Raw genomic sequence first — 20,861 nt, 5'->3', positions numbered from 1 at the left:
GTACCTCCTTATGTATTCTATATTTGTGTTATATTATTCACAACCGCCATTTACATTTCAAGGTCAAAATGGAATCAGTGTTTATACATATTATAAAGTAAAATCTGGTCAAACCAATGCTGCTAATGTATGCTTTTATGCAATATATGTGATACAAATGAGCTAATTGTGTCCACCTGAAAGATGCATTTTTCGCATTATTTTTTCAAAATTTACAAACAGCTTAACAAATTACATGTCAACATCAAGACCCATGTTTAGTCATAATGTATACTAAAAATCAAGTTACTCATTTTAAATTGCACCCTGTTAGTGATTTACGGGCTTGTAAAAATCACTGGATTTGGTATTTAGATACCCTTTTATCTTAACAAATAACATGTCAACAGCAAGGCCAATTGTTAGCCATGATATATACTGACATTTGATCAATCTACTTCCGTTAAATTGCACCATAGTAGTGATTTATAGAGTTGTTAAATATCACTGGATTTGCTATTTATATGACCCTTAGTGAACTAGTGTCAAATCTTCATTTTCTATCCATGAAAAAAAAATCTTGGCAAAGATTGTGTCCCTGTGTATAGAGGTCCATTTACAATGTGTCTATCGTATGGTACACTCCAGCGAGATATAGCTGTCGCATGGATAACAAGTGGGGGCCGCGATATCTCAGTCGGTAAGGGGCCGCCCACATAACCTCAGGTAAAGATCCGAGATGCGTTGTTCGACGCTCCCTACCCGTGTCGGTTTTTTTTTCTCGGGAAGTTGAGAAACGGGCCGGACTGTTGGCATGGTTGTGTCCTTGGACAAGACACTTCACCCCAATCAGTCTGGATGATATGCGACATCAACTACTACAAGGAGACCCCGCCTCAAAATGGCCCTGGCTCCTCATGGGACGATAAACCCCGCAAACAAATAAACAGACGGATAACAAGTATAGATCTGTTAATATCATCCGTGATTTGCCCGCTGTTTTTGACGTCATTGACCGTGACATAATTTCCTTGCGTTTTGAGTACTCTACAGCTGTGCGGTGACTCATGATGCACTAGCCAGAGTTTCCTCTGGCCCTGACACCATGTCTGGTGTAGGGCCAGAGCGCACTACTATATGAAAACGTGGAATTCTCCGAAAGATTTTGGTGCAAATACAATAAAATCGGGCGTGACATAACACCTACCTTACATATATGGATAAATGATATATTTAAGCAGGGGTCTATACTGACGGAATATATGTAAGGTATGTGTTAATTATGTCACGCCTGATTTTATTGTATTTGCACCAAAATCTTAGCGACACTAAACGGTGTCGGAGAATCCCACGTTTCCATATAGTAGTATATAGAGTAGAAACTCGGGCTAATGCTGCACTAACCTGATCAAATCTTATTTGAGAGAACAAAGACAGTGTGTTGTCAAAGGATCAATCGTTTTACACGACTTCGAGGTTCCTATGGAGACCGTACTTGGACCAAGAAAATTCGTCCGCGTAGCCTTTAATACCATTGTTATGTCGGCGACACCCAAATCTGTATGGTTATCAGACTACAAGCCAACTGGTACACAATAAAGCAAGTCTCGAAACCCGTCTTAATGAAATCAGTCTGGATGAACAAAACTATCCTCAAGCTTAATAAGGAAAAGGACAGATCGTCATTTCCATTAAGTACCAGCACACTATAGGTCTCGAGCTAAAAGTAGGTGCCCAAACACAGGTCCTAGCCTCGTCTGTCAATACATCCAATATATATATCGGATGTATTGACAGACGAGGCTAGGACCTATGGTCCAAACAGTTGTGGCAGTCCAAGCTTTGACTCACATTTGTGTATACTTCAGTTCTACAGCTGTCTGAACATAGAGAAACATGCAAGTTCCTGTTATTACATTCGGATCTATCAGAGTTACTTCCCTTCGTTTAACATTGTTAGTAGTGTCGAGATATCTTGATAGCCGATAGGGATGAGGATTTGAAAGGGAAAGTTTACGGATAGCGCACGGTGCTAGACAATGGTGGCAATACACTGTATCCTGAATGACACTTCGGGTCAGATGAAATAATAAACCGGTTTAGTTTTTCATATTACAGCCTAAGTATATAACATACCTATTAAATGCATTTTCATCTTTGATGTTTTTTATAGTCACCAGATTTTGCTTTTATATTCAAATATTATATTATAGAATATTCAATTTGTGACAGGTGTCTCACTATCGACATTATTGACAATAAATGAATATTCATGAGGGAAGTGTGGATGTTCCACCCAGACAACAGGGACTTCGCACAAATTCCCAACCCAAGGTCCATATATATTCACATATATATGCATTGTGTATGTACATATGTTCGTAACATATGGACCTTGGTTTGGGAATCTGTGTCGGGCCCCTGTCCTATACAAATTACCAGTAGGTTCATAAAGGTATGCTGCCTTTCCTCACTGGATCTTTCACAGGAAAAAGTTTATAACAGAAAGTCCTATGAGCATGTATTACGTAATCGCTAATTCTGATATGGCGGCTCGGTGTGATTGTCTGTTTTTGTTTTTGATACTGTCGACTGTACACACACAAGTCGTATCAAACGGGCAAGCACAGCTTGTGTACAGCTGGAAATCCCTGGATTATTCTTGGCCAAATGAAACTGTCAAGCATTCATACATCATAAACAAACAATTCATAGTTGAAAATAATATTATTTCTGGAATTAAAGTCTTGGATGGAAACGTTTACGTCACCGTTCCCAGATGGAGGCCCGGTGTCCCATCAACGCTGAATAAGGTCATTACCGACCCTACAAATACTGAAGAAAGTATTTTGGAACCATACCCTAACTGGGAAATGCAGACATTGGGTGACTGCAATGCCCTTCAGTATGCTCAGAGCATGGAAGTTGACCCTAACACAGGGTACATGTGGATAATAGATGTTGGACGTACAGACACCCTGACGAACCATCCACAAAACCTATGTCCAGCAAAACTCATCATCTACGACGTCCGAAATGACCAGCTTATTCACGTGTATGAGTTCCCCGATGCCGTTGTATCCAGAACATCTAATCTTATCAACGACCTTGTTCTTGATTACGTTAATGGTGCCGTCGCATTTGCTTATATAACTGACCCAGGCGACGTCAAGTTGATTGTGTACGACCATGAGACGGACTGGTCCTATTTCTTCCAACATCCATCTATGGAAGCAGAACCAGATACCGCGGCGATCGTGGCAGTGGAAGACAATGATATGACAACGAGAATGAATATAAACGCAATAGCCATGAGTTATGACTTCCGGCTTGTCTATTATTTCCCATTGCAAGCATACTCGATTTACAGGGTGTCGACAGATGTGCTTAGGAACCAATCATCAATCTTCTCTGTGGAAACAGTTGGCCAAAGAAATCAGCTGACCGGTGGGATGGTGGCTTCAGATCAAGCATTGTATAATGGCGGACTGACCATGAATGCTGTTTATAAGTTGCCTTTTGGGCAGTTTGATAACCAGATAACGCTCTTGTCCAATGACCCTGACCTTCGTTGGGTGGATGCATTAGCCATAGATGTACAACAGAATCTTTGGTTTACTGCCAACAGTTTGGACTTATTTCTGGTCGAAGAAATGAATTTTACGAAAATTAATATGCACATTTGGAAAATTCCGATTGGCGAAAATGTGTACATTTCTGATGCAAAATCTCGGACAATGGCATAATTCAAGTGCCTCTTTGGTGCTCTGTAAGTTAAATAAGGACACGGGTTGAGTATTAGACGACAGAGATAACGGTCAATCACGTTTATTATAAACATATTTCCTATTTACTTTCAGCGGAGTGCGTTTAGACGACCAATGCTATTCTACTGTATTGATGTTTGCTCGTAAGTGTTTGATATACACAGATTATTTCTGCTAGTTTTCGGTACACAGTTTTTGGCAGTGTTCGGTATACACAAATTCTGTCGAATAAGTAATGAAGGAATTGAATAAGTAATGAAGGAATTGATTAAGTAATAAGGCATGGATAAGGAATATGATGTTTGAAGAGGTAATGGGAACGTTTAATAATAAGTTTTGAACTAATTAGTAAAGGGGAAAAGATTATGTAATGATAAAATCGAATAAGTAATGAGAGAATCGAATAAGTAATGAAGGAATTGAACAATAAGGTATGGATAATGAATGAAATGGTGGACTGGATGATGGAATGTTTAATAATTAGTTTTGAACCATTTAAAGTGTTAATTAGTAAAGAGGAAACGAATAAATAATGAAGGAATCGAATAAGTAATGAAAGAATTGAATAAGTAATAAGGTATGGATAAGGAATATAATGTTTGAAGAGGTAATAGGAACGTTTAATAATAAGTTTTGAACTATTTGAAGTGCTAATTAGTAAAGGGGAAACGAATATATTATAAAGGAATCGAATTTGAAGGTTTTATATGATGGTGTTCATTATGTACATGTCTTGTTTGACAGTGTTCATTATACACACGTTTTGCCTTGTGTTTGTTATGCATATTTTTTGTCTGATGTGTTCGTTACACACGTGTTTTGTCTGATGTGTTCGTTATACACAGGTTTTGTCTGCTGGTGTTCGTTATACACAGGTTTTGTCTGATAGGGTTCGTTATACGCAAGTTTTGTATGACGGTGTTCAATATAAACATATATTTATAGAAAAAAATGTTAGCCATTACTCCTACTAGAGTAGAGGCTATTTAAAAAAAATACTAACCAGTAGCAGACATCTATTGTTATATACAGGTTTTGTATGATAATGCTTAGTATACACGTTTTATGTGGTGGTGTTCGGTATGCACAGTATTTGTAAGATGATGCCCAGTATACACAGGATTTATCTGGTAGTGTTCACTATATATACAGATTTTGTCTTTTGGTGTTCGTTATACACAGGTTTTGTCTTTTGGTGTTCGTTATACACAGGTTTTGTCTTTTGGTGTTCGTTATACACAGGTTTTGTCTGATGTGTTCGTTATACACAGGTTTTGTCTGATGTGTTCGTTAAACACAGGTTTTATCTGATGTGTTCGTTATACACAGGTTTTGTCTGATGTGTTCGTTATACACAGGTTTTGTCTGATGTGTTCGTTATACACAGGTTTTATCTGATGTGTTCGTTATACACAGGTTTTATCTGATGTGTTCGTTATACACAGGTTTTGTCTGATGTGTTCGTTACACACGTGTTTTGTCTGATAGTGTTCGTTTTACACATAATTTGTCTGGTGGTGTTCAGCATACACAGGTTTAATCTGGTGGTGTTCGCCGTTCGGTATACACAGGTTTTGCCTGTTGGTGTTCAGTATACACAGGTACATTGGAAATTTGCATTTTCTTGGCTTTAATGATATGTTCAATTTTAATTGATGAATTAATAAAACATATATGTGGTGGAGATACTGTCGTTTTGTCGCATTGGAGGCCACATTGGCGTGGTACATTTGTCACCCTTCGCAATGTCGATCTAGATCTTCGCAAAGCAAACTGCTGTTCTTCGCATCATGTACAAATATAATTATGCTGGACCATTGATATTATGGGAGAATTTCTGAAGGTGGATGGAATTTTCCTTTGTAAAAAAAAGTAAATATCACTGAATGTCGCAAAGTGATGTCTGCTACAAAATATTATTTTAATACCAACCGTTTGTTAAAAATCCAAACACTGGGACGTCTCAGTTAATTTAGTTTCATCCGTGCCATATGTATTATCTAAACACCTCAGTTATATGTTACGTAGAAGACGGATGTTGCACCATGACAGACTCAATCCAGGCCTTCAGACATGTAATGGTACTTTCCACCAAAATGTGTTTTATTGATAGCATTCAAATACCGAGTACATTTCTTTCATTTTAATGATGAAATTCAAAAATATGTGTTTACACAAATCAGACAAAGGACGTGAGAAAACGTGGTCATTTTGACCAGATTTATCTATAACGCTGATCAATAGGTGTCTCTAACGACTAATACTCCTCCGCCTTGCTTCTTATCCGTGACGATTTGTGACTAAAGAGTAATATTTTCAACAGTATTTATTACTATACTTCACTCACAATTACGACTGAAACAGAAACTGTACGATAAACTTAACTATATCAGAACAAGAGGCCCATGGGGCCTGTATCGCTCACCTGGTTGGATTTGACCGAATGTCAAAATAATGTTCATGTTCAATTTGTTAATACATATACAAAAATGTACTCTCTGAAAGACCATACGGATTATTTTTACAACATAATGGTGTTTAAAGAAACTAAGTCCCTTAGGGTGGGGAAAACCCTTTGGCCTATTTTTACATAAGAATTGTGTTTATCCCTTAATGCCCAGCGATACTATACATAGTTATGGGATTGAGGGTCACAGTAACCATTTATGCAAAATCTGTTCCCCCCATCACCACAGATGTTTCTGACCAAATTGGGTTCAAATCCATTTAAAACTTTATGACTAGTAGCGATATAAAGACAAATCTCTATTTCCCCTATTTGGCCCCTCCCTTCAGGCCCCTTGGGGGTCAGAGTCAATATTTATATAAACTCTCTTTCCCCCTTCCCCTAAGGATATTCCAGACCAAATTTGGTTCAAATCCATTCATAACTTTATGAAAAATAGCGATTTAAAGGATAAACCCCTATTTCCCTATTTGGCCCCGCCCCTCAGGCCCCTGGGGGTACAGAGTAAAAATTTATCCAGACTCGGTTCTCCTTCTCCCAAGGATGTTCTTGACCAAATTTGGTTAAATCCATTTAAAACTTTATGGCAAGTAGCAATTTAAAGACTAATCTCTATTTCCCCTATTTGGCCCCGCCCCTCAGGCCCCTCACTATTTATACAAACTCTTTCCCCCCTTCCTCTCTGGATGTTCTTGACCAAATTTAGTTAAAATCCATTCATAACTTTATGACTAGTAGCGATTTAAAGGATTAACCCTATTTCCCCTATTTGGCCCCGCCCCTCAGGCCCCTGGGGGTTCAGAGTAAAAATTTATACAAACTTTGTTCCCCTTCTGCCAAGGATGTTCCTGACCAAATTTGGTTCAAATTCATTCATAACTTGATGACTAGTAGTGATTTAAATGATTAAGCCTATTTCCCCTATTTGGCCCCGCCCCTCAGGCCCCTGGGGGTTCAGAGTAAAAATTCATACAAACTCTGTTCCCCTTCTCTCAAAAATGTTCCTGACCAAATTTGGTTCAAATTCATTCATAACTTGATGACTAGTAGCGATTTAAAGGATTAACTCTATTTCCCCTATTTGGCCCCACCCCTCAGGCCCCTGGGGGTTAAGAGTAAAAATTTATACAATGTCTGTTCCCCTTCCCCCAAGGATGTTCCTGACCAAATTTGGTGAAAATCCATTCAATACTTTAGGACTAGTAGCAATTTAAAGAAAACGTTGACGGACGACGCCAGGTGAGCTAAAAATGACCATGGATTATGACTGATATAAAATCTAACCATGAATCTGGTTTAAACTTTGGACATTGAACCAGTATGGACCCTTATACAAGACCACATGGCCCAGAACAATGTGTATACTCTTAATATCAATGCTTCTACATTGTAATGGCCATGAACATCTTTAACTATTGTAGATTATAATCCTGCATTTGTTTAAAATAAATATCAGAACTATTTTCTGTGTCCAATTAATCAAATTTGGGGCCTTAATTTTCCAAATATAATTTGCACTTAAGTTTTACTCCGCGTAAAGTATAACAGAATGACTTCAATTATTTCAAACAGAAATGGAGATACATAGTATTTAAAATAATCCCAACCACAGAATTTCACAAGAAGGAAACAAATACACATGCATCCCTTTCATTACAACAAAATTTTATAAGTAATGTTGGGGAAAACGTGTTTAGTTCCTGATTCCTAAAAATGATAAGAAATAATCTATAATTGCACGTGTGACTGCATGTAAGGGAAATGCAGAAACTAATTTCATCACAAAAAGTCTTCCACCTTGGCAGTGTTAAATTTTTTTTAACTAGATCTAAATATAGTTAGAGTACATGTGGTATACACAAGGTGGTCGAAGTGATATCCTGATGAAACTTTATATTGGTCCTGTACTCCATACCTTCTAATAATATCAAATAGATAATAGGAGAAACACCCACATACCAGTACCACAACTGCTTGAGTAAGTCATTAAGGGATTCTTTCTTAAAACACAACCTTGGCGGCTGTCAAGGAAGGGGCAGTATGTAAAGACATTGCTTCAGTAAACCTCTGTGGAGCAGATCTAGCTCACAGGATATAGAATGCGAGATTGTTATAATCTTGCTCAACCTGCCTTTGCTTGTAGGTGTCAACGGTGGCAAAGGTTCGATATGGATGTCTCTGTACCCGTATTTGATGACGTAAAACGTTGCCAAATGACCATAGCATCCTCTATAAAATCTTATTGTTTTACAATGATCATATCCGACTGCGTAAAAGGAAACGGCACTGAAGTAGCAGTTGATAACGGCACAGGACATTTACGGGTAACCAACCAATGGCTGCTCACCCGGATCTCAGTAGAACAGGATATGGAATTACACGAAGAAACTATATAAATCCCCTTAAAACCCAGTCTTCACATACAGACAGATCGTTCACAGAACGGGACAAAATATCAAATTAAGAACTCATTCTTAGACATTTCTACCTACTGGTGAAACTGTCATGGCGGACGTGCATTCTGTTATCGTGCTTGTCCTACTGTCGTTTTTGTACATACAGGACGTGTCTACTCAAGAAGCAGGAATCGTCAACCATTGGGAATCCGTGGGTTATTCTTGGCCTAATGAAACCACCAAACAAAACTACATAATGAAAAAGAAATTCGTCGTTGAAAATAATATTATTTCTGGAATTAAAGTCTTGGATGGAAACGTTTACGTCACCGTTCCCAGATGGAGGCCGGGTGTCCCATCAACGCTGAACAAGGTCATTACCGACCCTACAAATACAGATGAAAGTATTTTGGAACCATACCCTAACTGGGAAATGCAGACATTGGGTGACTGCAATGCCCTCCAGTATGCTCAGAGCATGGAAGTTGACCCTAACACAGGGTACATGTGGATAATAGATGTTGGACGTACAGACATCCTCACGGACCATCCACAAAACCTATGTCCAGCAAAACTCATCATCTACGACGTCCGAAATGACAAGCTAGTTCACGTGCACGAGTTTCCCGATGCCGTTGTGTCTAGGACATCTAATTTTCTGAACGATATTGTTCTAGATTACGTTAATGGTGCCGCTTCCTTTGCGTACATAACTGATTCTGTTGACGCCAAGCTAATTGTGTACGACCATGAGAGGGATGTGTCTTATTTCTTCAAACATCCATCAATGGAAGTAGAAGAAGCTGTCGAGTCGATTTTAATCGGTGACAATACTTTAACGATGAGAGTCCATCTCAATGGCATTGCCATGAGCTATGATTTCCGATTCGTCTACTTCTGCGCGTTGAATGCCTACTCACTGTACAGGGTGCCGACGAATGTGCTTAGAAAGCAATCATCAACCTTCTATGTAGAAAGAGTCGACCGAAAAAATGACTTTTCCGACGGGATGGTGGCTACAGATAAGGCTTTGTATTACGGCGGACTGACCAAGTATGCTGTCAATAAGTGGCCATTTTCTCAGAAGAGTACCGAAATGTTAGTCATCTCTAATGACACTAGTCTGCGTTGGGTGGATTCCTTTGCCATGGACGACCAAGAGAATCTTTGGCTGGTGGCTAACGGCTTAGATTTGTTTTTGACAGGAAGAATGGATTATTCTGGGTTGTTGTACGATTGCTCCCACTCAAAAGCTACTTTGGGGGGATGAGGCCAACCCGTGCTACCTGGGTGGCGCTGATGTGCCATATATGTATTGGAGAATACAGGCGGTCAGTTTCTGAATTCTTAGGATCCTGCCAGACATCGCTATGGCCTAATATATAGCAATTTATGTAAATTTATGGATATCCTAATTGGGTAAGTGTAAAGGCACTAGTCATAGATCAATTTAGTTCATTAATAAATAATAGTTTATCAGATTGAATTTCTTATTGTCTTGTTTTAATTGCATTTATCAATTCATATAGGATAAATGTTTTTTAAAACAAGCATGTTCTGGGACAGCCTATTGGCTGTACCAGATTAGTGGGGCAAGTTCCCTTAAGATCTAATCAATGGGGTTGTTTCCTTTAATATTAATCAAGCAGCTTCAGGACCTAGATTTTGGGAGCATCTCAAACATCCCTATGACCTAGTTAACCACATTGTGTAGCTAGCCTGCAGCCATTTCAACAGGAACGACAACATTTTCCCTCCCTCCCACCCAATTTACCAGATGGGTTACAGTAGGATATTTTTGCTATGAACTTTAAATTTTGTTAACTGGTACCAACCTTCTGCCCAGAGTTCTCTACATTACAGACTTCAACATACCACAGAGGGGCCTAGATGACCACAGCCAGTACCGGAGTCCTCAGATTGACCTGGGTTTGACTTTTCTACACACGTGTATACCTGGTGTGCTTTTATATGTGAAGGATGACATAAACTTTCACGAACCTTGAGTTATGGGCTTGGACACCCTTTAACCAGGATGTGGCGTGACTTATAAGTACATAAATTCTGCAGGTAACCAGTTTACAATTTGACAGTGTTATTTGTGGTTCAAGAATATGAATACATTACATTGGTGTGTTGTGTCTGCTACAAGGAACATTTGCACAGTTACAGACTGGATGGGTAGCTCTTCATCTACGAAACGGATATTGAATTTGATGGACATGTGTATATGATGTATGTCGTGCATGCAAGTAATGGAACTGAACTTCACTTCCATAGATTGATTGACTTGCATTTTTTGACACAAACGTAAGTTTGAGTCTATGTCAGCGCTTTTGAGGTGTAGCTGACAAAATCTACGATGCCCTCTGGCGGATACTGCCTTGGCCAATCTAACCGTTGCTTTACAGTAACTCCGTAATGCTATGCAGTAAATATTTGTAAATATCGTAAATATTCACGATAAAAAATGACATATAGTAAAGTTCAGCTGTAAAAAAATTACCTTTTGTTTTGTTGACACAAACGTAGACACAAACGTAAGTTTGAGTCTATATCAGCGCTTTTGAGGGCTCTGGCGGATACTGCTGTTGGCCAACCTAAACGTTGCTTTACAGTAACTCCGTAATGTTATGCAGTAAATATTTGTTTAACTTCACGATAAAAAATGACATACAGTGAAGTTCAGCTATTAAAAAAAATCACCTTTTGTTTTGTTGTATTTTAAAAGCTGACAGGACAATGTGTTTTTTTTGGGCATTTTCGTTCGCTCTGACACAACTTCCACTGCCACTTCACAATCATATTCTATCGCAAAAAAAATAGTCCCGTGACTTACGGAGTCAAATGCAACACTGCAGTTTCGTTAGATATATGACAAAACAACAGAACCTCACAAATAGATAGTTTTCAAAGTATTTAATTTAAGTATGTTCTGTCGATGATACGTAAGAATATTTTTCCGCGTTGAACGCATTAGATTTCACGCGGAATGATACAATCGACTTTTCGCTGGCGCCATATTGCTGCTTACCTGTGACCCGGAAGAAAAATCTACTAACATCACGCTGAATTTTCATCATCGACATCTATGTGTTTTTTTTCTTTGGTGGCATGTTACTGAATGGGTTATGATATTGATAAAGTTTCGTCGGAATATCGTTGTTATTTTGTACATTGAAAAATCACTCATCCAGCATCCGATTTTGTCCGCCATCTTTCAGTAATGTAAACAATAATAAAAGAAAGAGTAGGTGATCAAACCCAACTTTGAATGTCATTTTCTCACTGAAATATTAACTTGCATGTGATTGATGTAGTCTGCAGATGGTTAGATTATATAGATGTTTTTTTACGAAAGAAAAAAAGTTGTCTATTCATCATGACAATATCGCAACAACGGCAGTCGAGTACCATACGCATGTTTGCAAATAAAAAGTTAAATAAATTCTCACTGAATAGGGTTTCGAAATGTCAAATGGACTTGTGAATATTAATATTGACTTCGGATCTATTGATTATATCCTACGTAATGCACATGAAGTTTTTCGTTTACAGAACGCGTACCGCATTAACGTGGCTGTCTGCATGCAGATGTAGACGTCACTGAAAATTTCATCTCTAATTATAGCGACTGATTCTTTTTTTCTAATATTCGTGATGGTTTAAAAAAAATAGAAAATGATCTATCATTATCATTTGAAATATTACATAACAGTCGAAGCATATTATAAAAAAGAAAGGGGTCTACGATGTACATCTACATAGACCTTTATTATGTTTGGTGGAGTTTTGAACGCTTCAGGGACGGTTAAAGGGCAGTAACTCTTTAGAAAACACCATTTTTCATGGAAATGTACTGATTGCTAAATTTAACCAGAGATATTTAAAGGCAGTGGAAATGTTATTCCTACATCAGCGGTTTTTTCTGTCTTAAATCATTTCAGCTTCTGAATTTAATTAACCTTTAAACTAATGCACAGTAAAGTATTGATAAATCAATGCAAATAATCTTTTTTTCTTTACAACACTAGTACATATTATTTGAGAAGAACAGCAAAAATTACTAAGTTCATTATTCCTCTAAACAACAAAAATTTGTAAAACTTTTTTGTGTTGTGCATATATCCTATTGTGAAATAACTTGGCATGACTAAAGATAATAGTATTGTCTTGATGACTGTTACATACTATATCATAGGTTGAGTTAAATAATTATTTTCTTCTTGTCAATTATGGTAAATGGTGAAAACACATTTTTTTCATTTAAATTGTTAAGTCGGTTTAATGTTCAAATTCAGATTAATTTAATTAAAGCAACTATTAATAATGTATATATGTGTTAACTTTTCTGACAAAGTCTTCAAGTAACCTGATTATATTTGACAGAGAATCAAAATAAGTAATTTTGTTGTTAAGAATAGTGGGCTTAGCCATTTACAACTGTTTAGATTCTACTTAATAAGGTTTGATTTTTAACATTTTGGCAAATTTATCTTATCAATATCCAATTTAGTTTTAAAGATAAGCAGTACTTCCATTTTTATGAAAATAAAAATTACTTCAGTGTTCTAATAATTTAAACACATGAACAATTGAAAGAAATACATTTGTATGAAAAGCATTCATAATGGACTTTGAAGAATGCTACTACATGTACAGTTCATCCAGTTTGGGCATTCGAACTACATTTTCATCTGACAGATGCTGCAGATTAAAAAAAAACCTCTGATTTTGAAATCGATGATATCAATACATATAGCTACATTCACATCTCACTAACATTAATTAACATGATATATATACCATACATACATATATATATGTATCATGCAGTTACAGTTATGTATATGGTACATATACTATTGCGGAGAATATTTGATGCAATGTACATAAGTGAAAAACAAAATTCCACTTCAAATTGATTTGAACTGTACATGTGAATGAATGTGTTTTTGTTGTATAGATGATTTGTAGCTACACAGTATGGAGTGTAAACATATAACGTAGAGTGCTATATGAAAATCATGTTCACTCTTAAGAAACTGTCTCAAGTCTGAGCTGATATGAGCATGTAATTCTAAGTTTTGAATATAGTGCTTAGTTTAATGTGCCCGTCGTGATGGTATACCCTGCCCTGTCTACATCCGCATTCTACGCTTCCAGAGTCTGTTTATCAGACCCAGGTGTTTTTAACCCACCATCATCAGATGGTGGGCTATTCAAATCGCCCTGCGTCAGTGGTCCGTCCGTCCCTCCATCCGTAAACAATTCTTGTTATCGCTATTTCTCAAAGTACTGAAGGGATCTTCTAAAATTTCATAGGTTTCTCTTGGTTTCTAGTTATGCATATTGCATTTTGAGACCAATCGGAAAACAATATGGCCGACAGGCAGCCATCTTAGGTTTTGACAATTGAAGTTTGTTATTGCTATTTCTCAGAAAGCACTGAATTGATCTTTCTCAAATTTCATATGTAGGTTCCTCTTGGTGCTAACATTAGTTATGCATATTGCATTTTGAGACCAATCGGAAAACAATAAGGCCGATAGGCAGCCATCTTTGATTTTGTCAATTGAAGTTTGTTATCACTATTTCTCAGAAAGTGTTGACGGGATCTTTTTCAAATTTCATAAGTAGGTTCCCCTCGGTGCCTAGTTATGCATATTGCGTTTTGAGACTAATCGGAAAACAACATGGCCGACAGGCAGCCATCTTGGATTTGGACAATTGAAGTTTGTTATCGCAATTTCTCAAAAAGTGCTGAAGGGATCTTTCTAAAATTTGATATGTAGGTTTCCCTTGGTGGGTGGTTATGCATAATGCATTTTGAGACCAATCGGAAAACAATATGGCCGACAGGCAGCCATCTTAGGTTTTGACAATTGAAGTTTGTTATTGCTATTTCTCAGAAAGCACTGAATTGATCTTTCTCAAATTTCATATGTAGGTTCCTCTTGGTGCTTACATTAATTATGCATATTGCATTTTGAGACCAATCGGAAAACAATATGGCCGACAGGCAGCCATCTTGGATTTGGACAATTGAAGTTTGTTATCACTATTTCTCAGAAAGTGCTGAAGGGATCTTTCTCAAATTTTATATGTAGGTTCCCCTCGGTGCCTAGTTATGGATATTGCATTTTGAGACTAATCGGAAAACAACATGGCCGACAGGCAGCCATATTGTATTTTGACAATTGAAGTTTGTTATCGCTATTTTACAGAAGGCACTGAAGGGATAGAACAATCTGCCACAAAATATCATTCAAAACCTTGACATAACATCATTCAAACCAGGGCTCGCACACACGATAAAATCCTAAAACAATCACACAAATGTTTTTAACCTGAGCTCTCTCTTATCTAAAAGCTGGTAGCTAGATGGGGCGCTACATCAAATGTATAAATATTTTTTCAAATGCTAATGATAATGATAATTTGTGAAGCGCTTATAGGCATGGGATCCTCAAAAGTTTGAAAAGAAAGGCCTCATTAATTTTACAGGTAATCTAGGACCTTCATATTACATCTACAACTACGTATACATTAACCCATTGAAGATGTCAAATAAGATTACCCGAGTACCTATTCTGAAAATTAGCTGCCAAGACGCACTTGCAATCAAAAGTAGATATGAATTTCTTTTCTTGCCAATATTTTGTCCTAGTCCTAATCAGGTATTGGTGATGTTCCATACAAAGTTGACCATGTCCCCACTAAACAAAAGCAGTTAAAATAATTTGTTTTCGTTTGTGTCTTCAGTACTTTCAGTACTTTGATTATTACCTTGTGGAAGAGTGAATGTTGAGTCACTGTGACTAGTGCCTATTTAACAGTATTATGTACATTCAATAATTGCCGATTCTTGTAATGCTATAAATTTGGATATTATATCTATGGTATGTATAGTTTTTGGATACTGGAGCTCGGTATGAGTGTTATTAATGTCAATTAACAATATACAGAGAATTAGTGAAAATTACCAAAGATAACACAATGAGGATGATTTAATTATGTGTAATTTGTCATAGCAGGATGGAGATCCAGGTGGGTTGGCGGGATCCTGGGGATTCAGACTCGAAGGCGATCATTGTTGACTTCAACCCAGTTCTAGGTTAGGTCTCATCCATGATTTACCATGGGGGGACAGGAATTTTTGTCCACTCCCGAGAAACCGGGGGGGACATGATAGGTCTAGGTTAGGTCTCATCCATGATTTACCATGGGGGGACAGGAATTTCAGTCCACTCCCGAGAAACCGGGTGGGGCGCCCTAGCTACTTCACTGGTGTTAATTACCACCGGGGAGTTTTTTGTCCACTGTGGAAAGGTTATATGTTATATAATTTACCCTAGGGACAGGAAATAGATACATACAATTTATATACATGTTATGGAGACAATGAAAAAATTACGGTATAAATTATTCTGGGTTGTTGTACGATTGCTCCCACTCAAAAGCTACTTTGGGGGGATGAGGCCAACCCGTGCTACCTGGGTGGCGCTGATGTGCCATATATGTATTGGAGAATACAGGCGGTCAGTTTTTGAATTCTTAGGATCCTGCCAGACATCGCTATGGCCTAATATATAGCAATTTATGTAAATTTATGGATATCCTAATTGGGTAAGTGTAAAGGCACTAGTCATAGATCAATTTAGTTCATTAATAAATAATAGTTTATCAGATTGAATTTCTTATTGTCTTGTTTTAATCTATACAACAATAAAGCCTTCACAAATATTCCATCAACCACAAGTTGTTGCGGTGATTAATATTCTAGGGAAAACGATTTTTCTTCTCTTTATATCATCGAATCTTGGTCGCGAAGTCAATTCAATGGAAATAGGCTTTAAAGTCTCAATCTTGAAAACTCCTGGGGTATGGATGATGGTAGCGACATTGAAAGAAACCTCTGGGGTATGGAGGATGGTAGCGACATTGAACGTAACTCCTGGGGTATGGAGGATGGTAGCGACATTGAACGTAACTCCTGGGGTATGGAGGATGGTAGCGACATTGAACGTAACCTCTGGGGTATGGAGGATGGTAGCGACATTGAACGTAACCCCTTGGGTATGGAGGATGGTAGCGACATTGACCGTAACCCCTGGGGTATGGAGGATGGTAGCGACATTGAACGTAACCCCTGGGGTATGGAGGATGGTAGCGACATTGAACGTAACCTCCTGGGGTATGGAGGATGGTAGCGACATTGAACGTAACCTCTGGGGTATGGAGGATGGTAGCGACATTGAACGTAACCTCTGGGTATGGAGGATGGTAGCGACATTGAACGTAACCCCTGGGGTATGGAGGATGGTAGCGACATTGACCGTAACCCCTGGGGTATGGAGGATGGTAGCGACATTGAACGTAACCCCTGGGGTATGGAGGATGGTAGCGACATTGAACGTAACCCTTGGGTATGGAGGATGGTAGCGACATTGAACGTAACCCCTTGGGTATGGAGGATGGTAGCGACATTGAACGTAACCCTGGGGTATGGAGGATGGTAGCGACATTGAACGTAACCCTCTGGGTATGGAGGATGGTAGCGACATTGAACGTAACCCTTGGGTATGGAGGATGGTAGCGACATTGAACGTAACCCTTGGGTATGGAGGATGGTAGCGACATTGAACGTAACCCTCTGGGGTATGGAGGATGGTAGCGACATTGAACGTAACCCCTTGGGTATGGAGGATGGTAGCGACATTGAACGTAACCCCTTGGGTATGGAGGATGGTAGCGACATTGAACGTAACCTCTGGGGTATGGAGGATGGTAGCGACATTGAACGTAACCTCTGGGGTATGGAGGATGGTAGCGACATTGAACGTAACCTCTGGGGTATGGAGGATGGTAGCGACATTGAACGTAACCCTTGGGTATGGAGGATGGTAGCGACATTGAACGTAACCCCTTGGGTATGGAGGATGGTAGCGACATTGAACGTAACCCCTGGGGTATGGAGGATGGTAGCGACATTGAACGTAACCCCTGGGTATGGAGGATGGTAGCGACATTGAACGTAACCTCTGGGGTATGGAGGATGGTAGCGACATTGAACGTAACCTCTGGGGTATGGAGGATGGTAGCGACATTGAACGTAACCCCTGGGGTATGGAGGATGGTAGCGACATTGAACGTAACCTCTGGGGTATGGAGGATGGTAGCGACATTGAACGTAACCCTCTGGGGTATGGAGGATGGTAGCGACATTGAACGTAACCCCTTGGGTATGGAGGATGGTAGCGACATTGAACGTAACCCCTGGGGTATGGAGGATGGTAGCGACATTGAACGTAACCCCTTGGGTATGGAGGATGGTAGCGACATTGAACGTAACCCCTGGGGTATGGAGGATGGTAGCGACATTGAACGTAACCTCTGGGGTATGGAGGATGGTAGCGACATTGAACGTAACCTCTGGGGTATGGAGGATGGTAGCGACATTGAACGTAACCCCTGGGGTATGGAGGATGGTAGCGACATTGAACGTAACCTCTGGGGTATGGGAGGATGGTAGCGACATTGAACGTAACCCCTGGGTATGGAGGATGGTAGCGACATTGAACGTAACCCCTGGGGTATGGAGGATGGTAGCGACATTGAACGTAACCCCTGGGGTATGGAGGATGGTAGCGACATTGAACGTAACCCCTGGGGTATGGAGGATGGTAGCGACATTGAACGTAACCCTGGGGTATGGAGGATGGTAGCGACATTGAACGTAACCTCTGGGGTATGGAGGATGGTAGCGACATTGAACGTAACCTCTGGGGTATGGAGGATGGTAGCGACATTGAACGTAACCCCTGGGGTATGGAGGATGTAGCGACATTGAAACGTAACCCCTGGGGTATGGAGGATTGTAGCGACATTGAACGTAACCCCTTGGGGTATGGAGGATGGTAGCGACATTGAACGTAACCCCTGGGGTATGGAGGATGGTAGCGACATTGAACGTAACCCTCTGGGTATGGAGGATGGTAGCGACATTGAACGTAACCCCTGGGGATATGGAGGATGGTAGCGACATTGAACGTAACCCTCTGGGGTATGGAGGATGGTAGCGACATTGAACGTAAACCTCTGGGGTATGGGAGGATGGTAGCGACATTGAACGTAACCCCTTGGGTATGGAGGATGGTAGCGACATTGAACGTAACCCCTTGGGGTATGGGAGGATGGTAGCGACATTGACCGTAACCCCTGGGGTATGGAGGATGGTAGCGACATTGAACGTAACCCCTGGGGTATGGAGGATGGTAGCGACATTGAACGTAACCTCTGGGGTATGGAGGATGGTAGCGACATTGAACGTAACCTCTGGGGTATGGAGGATGGTAGCGACATTGAACGTAACCTCCTGGGGTATGGAGGATGGTAGCGACATTGAACGTAACCTCTGGGGTATGGAGGATGGTAGCGACATTGAACGTAACCTCTGGGGTATGGAGGATGGTAGCGACATTGAACGTAACCCCTTGGGTATGGAGGATGGTAGCGACATTGAACGTAACCCCTGGGGTATGGAGGATGGTAGCGACATTGAACGTAACCCCTGGGGTATGGAGGATGGTAGCGACATTGAACGTAACCCCTTGGGTATGGAGGATGGTAGCGACATTGAACGTAACCTCTGGGGTATGGAGGATGGTAGCGACATTGAACGTAACCTCTGGGGTATGGAGGATGGTAGCGACATTGAACGTAACCTCTGGGGTATGGAGGATGGTAGCGACATTGAACGTAACCCCTTGGGTATGGAGGATGGTAGCGACATTGAACGTAACCCCTTGGGTATGGAGGATGGTAGCGACATTGAACGTAACCCCTTGGGTATGGAGGATGGTAGCGACATTGAACGTAACCTCTGGGGTATGGAGGATGGTAGCGACATTGAACGTAACCTCTGGGGTATGGAGGATGGTAGCGACATTGAACGTAACCCCTTGGGTATGGAGGATGGTAGCGACATTGAACGTAACCCCTTGGGTATGGAGGATGGTAGCGACATTGACCGTAACCCCTGGGGTATGGAGGATGGTAGCGACATTGAACGTAACCTCTGGGGTATGGAGGATGGTAGCGACATTGAACGTAACCTCTGGGGTATGGAGGATGGTAGCGACATTGAACGTAACCCCTGGGTATGGAGGATGGTAGCGACATTGAACGTAACCCCTGGGGTATGGAGGATGGTAGCGACATTGAACGTAACCCTCTGGGGTATGGAGGATGGTAGCGACATTGAACGTAACCTCTGGGGTATGGAGGATGGTAGCGACATTGAACGTAACCCCTGGGGTATGGAGGATGGTAGCGACATTGAACGTAACCCCTTGGGTATGGAGGATGGTAGCGACATTGAACGTAACCCCTGGGTATGGAGGATGGTAGCGACATTGAACGTAACCTCTGGTATGGTAGCGACATTGAACGTAACCCCTTGGGTATGGAGGATGGTAGCGACATTGAACGTAACCCCTTGGGTATGGAGGATGGTAGCGACATTGAACGTAACCTCTGGGGTATGGAGGATGGTAGCGACATTGAACGTAACCTCTGGGGTATGGAGGATGGTAGCGACATTGAACGTAACCCCTGGGGTATGGAGGATGGTAGCGACATTGAACGTAACCCCTGGGGAATCGAGGATGGTAGCGACATTGAACGTAACCTCTGGGGTATGGAGGATGGTAGCGACATTGAACGTAACCCCTGGGGAATCCGGCTCCGGGACTGAAAAAAAACCTCCAGCAGAGCTCCCATCCGCCACCGACAGTCTCAATGTTTTGTAGAATAGAAACGAAGGCGATTAACACCTTAAACACGGATTTAGTAAAAGATAGGTATCTGACGAATAATAGATAACTTTAACATTTACTTTTGTTTTTCAGATTGATCTTTTGGCCATATCATGATTACGAAACAGCTGTGAAATAACAAACTAAGCCTCTCTCTCTTGGCAGACTTATTTTCATGCGAGACTGGTTATATTGTAGAGATCATTCGAACAGGTAACAGTGACCTTACAAATTCCTTCAGTTTCACACAGATATATCGATTTGTTGTCTTTCAATAACAAAAACTTAATTGGCCATGGTCTTGAAATTAAGGGCATTATAGACTCACCATCATCAGTCCTCGATCTTTGCATACAGCTAAAAAGCGGGAACATTTATTACTAACCTGCATGGTATGCATGGTGATATGTTGATTTCGCAATAGTTACATTGT

General features: G+C 40.2%; 2 protein-coding genes across 2 annotated transcripts; both read left to right on the top strand.

Moving 5' to 3' along the window:
- The first annotated feature begins 2,525 nt into the window (after nt 1-2,525).
- Nucleotides 2,526-3,725, top strand: LOC117344159 (protein yellow-like). The gene has a single exon (XM_033906812.1). It carries the CDS (start codon nt 2,526-2,528, stop codon nt 3,723-3,725), a length of 1,200 nt encoding a protein of 399 aa, XP_033762703.1.
- Nucleotides 3,726-8,718: 4,993 nt separating this feature from the next.
- On the top strand, nt 8,719-9,879 carry LOC117344157 (protein yellow-like). Its single transcript, XM_033906810.1, has one exon. It carries the CDS (start codon nt 8,719-8,721, stop codon nt 9,877-9,879), a length of 1,161 nt encoding a protein of 386 aa, XP_033762701.1.
- The last annotated feature ends 10,982 nt before the right edge of the window (nt 9,880-20,861 follow it).

Source organism: Pecten maximus, chromosome 15 (assembly GCF_902652985.1).
Source record: "Pecten maximus chromosome 15, xPecMax1.1, whole genome shotgun sequence".
Classification (NCBI taxonomy): domain Eukaryota; kingdom Metazoa; phylum Mollusca; class Bivalvia; order Pectinida; family Pectinidae; genus Pecten; species Pecten maximus.
Note: the sequence above shows the minus strand (reverse complement) of the source record. Positions and strands in the feature narration are given on the sequence as shown.

Bases quoted from the DNA above. Each gene is read 5' to 3' on its own strand.
- LOC117344159 (XM_033906812.1), top strand. From the start codon at position 2,526: ATGGCGGCTCGGTGTGATTGTCTGTTTTTGTTTTTGATACTGTCGACT.
- LOC117344157 (XM_033906810.1), top strand. From the start codon at position 8,719: ATGGCGGACGTGCATTCTGTTATCGTGCTTGTCCTACTGTCGTTTTTG.